This window comes from Helianthus annuus, chromosome 12 (genome assembly GCF_002127325.2).
Source record: "Helianthus annuus cultivar XRQ/B chromosome 12, HanXRQr2.0-SUNRISE, whole genome shotgun sequence".
Taxonomy (NCBI): Eukaryota; Viridiplantae; Streptophyta; class Magnoliopsida; order Asterales; family Asteraceae; genus Helianthus; species Helianthus annuus.
In genome coordinates, this window is record NC_035444.2 from 32,904,696 (window position 1) to 32,912,136 (window position 7,441).

At 37.6% G+C, this 7,441-nt stretch overlaps 1 protein-coding gene across 1 annotated transcript; it reads left to right on the top strand.

Annotated features, from left to right (window-relative positions):
- Window positions 1-427: 427 nt before the first annotated feature.
- LOC110892704 lies at window positions 428-2,806 on the top strand. Its single transcript, XM_022139855.1, has 2 exons — window positions 428-2,261; window positions 2,604-2,806. Exons 1-2 carry the CDS (start codon window positions 428-430, stop codon window positions 2,804-2,806), a joined length of 2,037 nt encoding a protein of 678 aa, XP_021995547.1.
- The last annotated feature ends 4,635 nt before the right edge of the window (window positions 2,807-7,441 follow it).

A 7,441-nucleotide genomic window follows, 5' to 3' on the forward strand; every position in this document is an offset into this window, starting at 1 on the left:
CCCATTCAGCCAACGCCTAAACTTCCTGCCTACAAACAAAGTGGGCGACGGCCCATATTTAGGACCCGTCGCCGACGGTATGACAAGCCGTCGCCGACGGCCTTTACAAAAGCGATCCGCAGAAAAATTTCTTTTATTTTGTTGTATTCATGTTTGGGAGTTCCGTGTGATTCAAAAGACCATTAGACGATAGTATAGGGTCCTTATAAGCACGATGATAAGATACTTAGGATCACAGTCTGTGATCACAATGAAAGCGAATTCGATAAGAATTGAAAGTAACAACGTGAATGACACGAGTCGAATGATCAAACCTAGATAACCAAGATTACGAAATTCACGATTTTTGAATGCAGTAAAAAGGAGTTGAAGTATGTATTATATGGAAAGTTTGTGATTAATGTTGAATGAAAATGTCATTTTGTAGATGGCGGATACAAGAAATGAGAAGGATAACAATGATAATGATGATATGACTAGACAAGAAGCATTCCATAACAAAGTCGTAGAGGTGGCAGAAGGAGTTATGCAAGCTAATCTTCCCCGATTAGCTCAAGAAGTAGAAAGCCGAGTTTTGGGAGTCGTGGATGCTATGATGGCTAGTAAGATCGAGGAATTGAAAGAACTAATTGAGGGGTCCAAAAGTAAAGGCAAGGAACAAAGGTGCACATATAAAGATTTCATGGCATGCCATCCAACAACGTATGACGGTAAAATCGATCCAATTGAATGTCAAAGATGGATTTCTAATGTAGAGGCGGTATTTATACGAAGTCGGTGCGATAAGGAAGATCAAGTGATGTTCGCTACCGGTCAACTAACCCATCAAGCGAAAGATTGGTGGGATGCGCACAGGAAGGAAATAGGCGAGAATAGACTTCAAATTATGACTTGGCAAGAGTTCAAGGAGCCCTTCATGAGATATCATTGTCCTCAGTCGGCTATTGATAAGATTCAGGTGGATTTCTTACGCCTCCGGCAGCAAAATGAGCCAGTAAACGAAATATCAAATGCTTTCATGGATAAGATGAAGTTCTGTGGGGATTTTGTAACTACCGAAAGAATGAAGATCAATCGTTTCTATGGCGTGTTAAAGGCAGAAATTAGCGAGTTCATCACTCCCTCAAAATGTGAAACCCTTGATGAGCTTATTAATTTAGCACGGGATAGAGAGATTGAAATTAAAAGGCAAGAAGAGCGAGGTGAAAAGAGACCAAGTGAAAGGGGTGCAAGTTCTAATCCATCTAAAAAGGGGAAGTTTCAAGATCAAGGAAGGAAGGATAAGTCGAAAGGTGGAATTACTCCTTGCAAGACTTGTGGAAAACTCCATACTGGAGAGTGTTTGTTAGGCAAAAAGGGGTGCTACAAATGCGGTAAGGAGGGGCATTCGTCTTATCAATGCTCGAACAACCCGAAGACTTGTTTCAATTTTTTTGAATGGGGGCATATCAAATCAGAATTCCCAAAACTTCAGCAAGAATCGAAAAAGGAAGATAAGAAGCAAGAGGGTTCTAGGGCTAAGGGAAGGATGTTTCAAACCATGTCCGAAGAAGCCAAGTCCCATCCGAATGTGGTCTCAGGTATCTTTCTATTAAACTCCATACCGGTTTATGTTTTATTTGATACTGGAGCCACTATGTCATTTATCTCAAATGAAATTGTACAACATCCTTCCTTTAAAGTTGAACGAATGTTGATGCCCTTAGAAGTAGAATTAGCCGATAGCAAAAATTATTTGTTGCACGAAATATGTAAGAGTTGTAAATTAATCATCGAAGGTGAGGAGTTTGACATCGATCTTATACCTATGATGTTGGGGGAATTTAAAGTAATAGTGGGTATGGATTGGATGTCTCAAAACCACGCGGAGATAAATTGTGAAACCAAAATGATGCTTATTCAATCTCCAAGTAGAAGGCGATTAAATATACAAGGCGAAAGAGAGGTAGAAGCGAAGTCATGTACCCTCGTTCAAGCCATTAAGTATGTACTTAATGGGAGTAGGACATATTTAGCTTATGTGGTAGATACTCAACAAGGTTCCCCAAAGCTTGAAGATGTCGAAATTGTGAACGAATTCCCAGATGTATTTCCGGAAGAATTGCCGGGGCTTCCTCCCGAGCGAGAAGTAGAATTTCGTATCGAATTGAATCTGGGTGCGAAGCCGGTTGCGAAGGCCCCCTATAGGTTGGCTCCCACCGAAATGCGTGAATTAATGACACAACTACAAGATCTTTTAGATAAGGGCTTCATACGCCCGAGTGTGTCGCCTTTGGGAGCACCTGTCTTATTTGTTAAGAAGAAAGACGGGTCGATGCGTATGTGTATCGACTACAGAGAACTAAATAAGCTGACCATAAAGAACCGCTACCCTTTACCTAGAATTGACGACCTTTTTGATCAATTACAAGGGGCGAGTTGGTTCTCCAAGATAGACCTACGTTCAGGGTATCATCAAGTTAGAGTACGGGGAAAAGATATTCCAAAGACCGCGTTCCGAACCCGATATGGGCATTATGAGTTTCTAGTCATGTCTTTCGGATTAACGAATGCGCCGGCTGCATTTATGGATCTTATGAACCGGGTGTGCCGACCCATGTTAGACAAATCGGTAATCGTGTTCATAGATGATATCTTAGTCTATTCGCGAAGCAAAGCTGAGCATGCAAAGCACTTGCGTGAAGTGCTTGGAGTTCTCTACAAGGAGAAACTTTACGCGGAATTCTCAAAATGCGCCTTTTGGCTCAGAGAAGTGCAGTTTCTGGGGCATGTAATCAACTCGGAGGGTGTATTAGTAGATCTGTAAAAGATCGATGCTGTAATGAAATGGGTTTCCCCGAAGAACCCGACCGAAATAAGAAGTTTTCTGGGCCTCGCGGGATACTATAGACGGTTCATACAGGATTTTTCAAAGATAGCCTTACCCTTAACGAAACTGACAAGAAAGAAAGAGAAGTTTGTGTGGGGTAAAGAACAGGAGGAGGCTTTCCAAATGTTAAAGGAGAAACTATCATGTCCCCCGGTCTTGACATTACCGGATGGAACTGAAGACCTGGTGGTCTATTCAGACGCTTCACACCAGGGATTAGGCTGCGTTCTGATGCAAAGGGGAAGGGTTATCGCTTATGCTTCAAGACAATTGAAGCCGCATGAAGTAAACTACCCAACTCACGATCTAGAATTGGCAGCGGTAGTGTTCGCCTTAAAGATTTGGAGGCATTATTTATATGGCACGAGATGCACAATTTACTCAGATCATAAAAGCCTCAAGTATCTCTTCGAGCAGAAAGATTTAAATATGAGGCAACGGAGATGGCTGGAACTCATCAAAGATTATGATTGTGATATCCTTTATCACCCGGGAAAAGAAAACGTGGTAGCCGATGCGTTAAGTCGAAGAGTATCCGTCTCCTCTTCGTGTAAAGTCCATGAAGATGATAGTTACGCCACGATTACTTGAAACGATACGTGAATCTCAAATAAAGTCGCTTGGAGCGGAAGACTTAAAGAAAGAAAGATTAAAAGGTGTAATCGATAAATTAGAAGAAAATTTGACCGGACTCAAGACGCGATTCGGCCGAATTTGGATACCCCAATTCTGTGAAGTCAAGGCCGCTCTACTCGACGAGGCACATAAGTCACGATATTCGGTCCACCCCGGGGCTACAAAGATGTATCGGGACTTGAAGGCCAATTATTGGTGGCCGGGCATGAAACGCGATATAGTCAAATATGTCGCGAAATGCTTAACATGTTCCCAAGTGAAAGCCGAGCATCAAAAGCCGTACGGGGAATTACAACCCTTGGAAATACCGGTATGGAAGTGGGAGGAATTAACGATGGATTTGGTAAGCAAGCTTCCTAGAACTAACGAAGAGTTTTAATTTTTATTTTTTTCTTCTGTGTAATCATCTTTTTAAGATAATTAAATTATATATTTCTCTCTTTATTTGCAAAACACCAAAAAAATACTACAAAAAGTTATTGCTTACAAAACGCCAGAAATAACAAAAAATATTTTTCCTGCTTAATATTTTCTCCGTTATTGTATTTTGTCATCTTGATCTGCATAACGCCATTTAAAAAAATGCCAAACTTGGAAGATGGGACGTCTATCACCCTAGAAACTGATAAAGCTAAATAAAACAGTAAATACAAACTGTAACTGAAAAGACGGTTACTTTATTACTATCATTTATTATAATAAAAAATCCCACCTAAACTACGCGCCAAAAAACTCATATAAGAGAGGGGTCTATACATAATGAATTGATCACACCCAGAAAAACAAACGCCATATTCTTTAGAAACCACTCCCTTTAAAACTCCAGAAAAAGTTAGTTAAAATAACCACAGATGGCAAAGCTTTCACTGAATGGATTCTTCTCTGATAGGGTTATCTTTATAATCTTTTGCTGAATGAGATGGACAAATATTCAAGAAAAAGAGACTGATGACAGTGACATGTCATCATGTGAGCTTTGTTCTTGGTGAATATATGCATGGCATGAAGGGATCAACACAAGTGTAAAATGCTATTTTGGACTCCATTATTATAAATAGCATTCAAACAAGAGTTGATCTTTAATAACATGCCACCAAACGAGAATATCACACCAAAACACAGGATGCCACTACCAAGATTTGTCTAAAAAAGACGGCATTTATGTAGGAAAGTTGGCATCTAGCTAAGGTATTCAAAGGTTCAAAATGCCAAAACAAATTCAAGAAGAGGAGGCTGATGACAGTGAAGATTCGAATGAGAAATTAGATTACCATTTTTTATTTTTTTTCTTTTTCATTATATATTGTTTTTTTTATCAAATTATCTGTTATTTTGTTATCTAATTCTCTACAAATAAAATACATTATCATATAAAATGCCAAAAACTACAAACACCAAAACGTTAGTAGTATGAAAACTGTGAGAACGGGTGCTGGCAAAGCACCTTGTCAAAGTATTAAACGCCAAAAAAATTGACTAAACGCCATAAAAAACATTTGATCTTATTGTAATCTTATGAAAATATTAATGACTCGTAGTGAATTATTATACAACGCCACAAAACGCAAAAAAATTGACCAGAAAACGCTATAACGCCAAAAAAATTATCTATGTGACACAAAAACAATTAATTCAACGCCAAACATTTAATGAATACAATTAACGCCAAAATAATCTTAGACGCCAAAAATGAAGCAGCATAAATTGGGAAAATAAAAGACGATTGAAAAGACAAAAAACCCCTCACGCCCTGATCATATCACGCGCCACGTGTTGGGCTAGGATGCGTTCTCACTATTCTCGCACTTTTGGGCGTACTCTCCTGATCCCGTACCTATATATATATACATGGAGGGGCTCATGCGAGAACCACCCTTATTGTGAGAACCTTAAGAACCAATGTGAACACAACTTAAAATAGCTAAAAAAACCTAAAAAAACCTAACCCCCCACCCCCCCCCCCCAAAAGAAAAAAACCTAAACCCCCCTCCCCCACCCCCCAAAAACCTAACCCCCCCCTCCAAGCTAAAATGCTAAAAACTAAACCCCCAAAAAACCTAAAAAAATAAAAAAAAATCTAATTTTTTTTTTGAATTTTTTAATATTTTTAATGTTAAAATCGCTACTTTTAGAAGCCAAAAAAAAAATTGTTTAAAAAAAATTAAAAAAAAAATTTTTTTTTGGCTTCGAAAAGTAACGATTTTTTTATAAAAAAATATTAAAAAATTCAAAAAATTTTTTTTTGTGTGATTTTTAGCTATTTTTAGGCATTTTTGGTGTGTTCACATTGGTTCTCGCGGTTCTCACAATAAGAGGTGATTCTCGAATGATCTTCTCCCTATATATATATATATATATATATAGGGGATGGATCATGAGAAAACTAGTTTACATGGGAAAACCAAAAAACTAACTAAAAAAGCCTAAAAAACATACCATTTTTTTGTAACACCCCGAAAATGATAAATAATAAATAAAGAAATTAACTTGGTTAATGAAAGTCATGATATAATGATAACTAGTTAAATAAAAAGGCTTAAGTTAAATACTCTCTCAAAGTGGGAGGGCTAATTGTGTAACTAGTGAATAAATTGGGTTAATTAAGAAATAATCAAAACAAAAACACAAACACTGGTGTGTGTTTGTGCGAGCCAGGGGAGGAAGAAAGGGGAGCCAAAACCCTAACTACTAGAAATCAAGCAAATTGGGCCACAATTTGTAGGAAATTCCTATGCATGAGCCCTCAAAATCAAGCATCTAACCCTAGTTAGTAAAGAGGTGAGTTTAAATTATGAAATTTATGATTTGTAGAACGATGGGTCCAACCCAATCTCGAATTCTTGTATCAAAAAGGAGAAATCCGAGTTAGAATTGCTCTTTAGAACAAGAATCATGTTGATTTCTGACTTGTAGGAAAGATATTAGTAAAAAACCCATTTGGTGAAATTGAGTTAAGATTAGTAGTATCATAGTGTTATGATTTCTTGTTAACTTGATGTATGATCTTGATTGTAGTACTAGAATGATAACTAGATTGATGTAGGATGGAATAGCTATGTGAAATTGAATGAATGAGATTGTTGTATGATGTTAAACTCATAGAAACATGCTTTTTAGACTTGTACCTTGTACCATAATTATAATGCCTACCAAGTGTTCGATAAAATGCCTAAATGATGAATGTATGTGTATTTCGGAAAAATGGTAGAATGAATTGATAAACCAAACAAAAGAATGAATGTCGTGATGTAGGCGTAAAGGAAGAAGGTACAAGCACCAAGAAAACGGAAGACGCGCAAGATCGAGGTATGTTTCGTTGCATACAAAACCTTATTTATAATTTTGTTTATAATATGATAATTAATCCTTGTCAAAAGGCTATGGTGATTAGCAAGTAACTAGCAAATCCCTTGCGGATTTGGTTGTTATGAGAGTTATAATAAGCTATGCAAGTCGACCGGTTCTAGTGAACAAGTCGAGTAAGAATAAGCTACCATCCGTTTTGAACGGGTGGTTTTGAATGCTATGATGAATGCTAGAAGCTTAACCCGTTATACGGATAGAAAGAAGAAATTATGTTGAAAGCAAATAACCCAACTAAACGGGTCGAATGTGTATGCTTAACTCTCATTGAGAGTGTTTATGCCAAACCCAATTACTTGGGTAGTCGAATGTGTAAGAAAGATGAAAACTCATATATGGATGGAACTAAAACGAAGGAATTATAATTTAACAACTGAGATGACTAACATTAAAAACCTTGTTGTTGAATGTAGGTAAATCCTCACTTTAGGCGATTTGGAGATTTGGAGCGAGCACGTGTTCATGTCATGTTATACCAAATGCTTCCGCTTGCTTATGTTCATCTTTTTGGTCCATGACTTGTTATTTTGTCCAACTTTGTTAGTAGTCGTACATTGTAAAACTTGTTGTCTT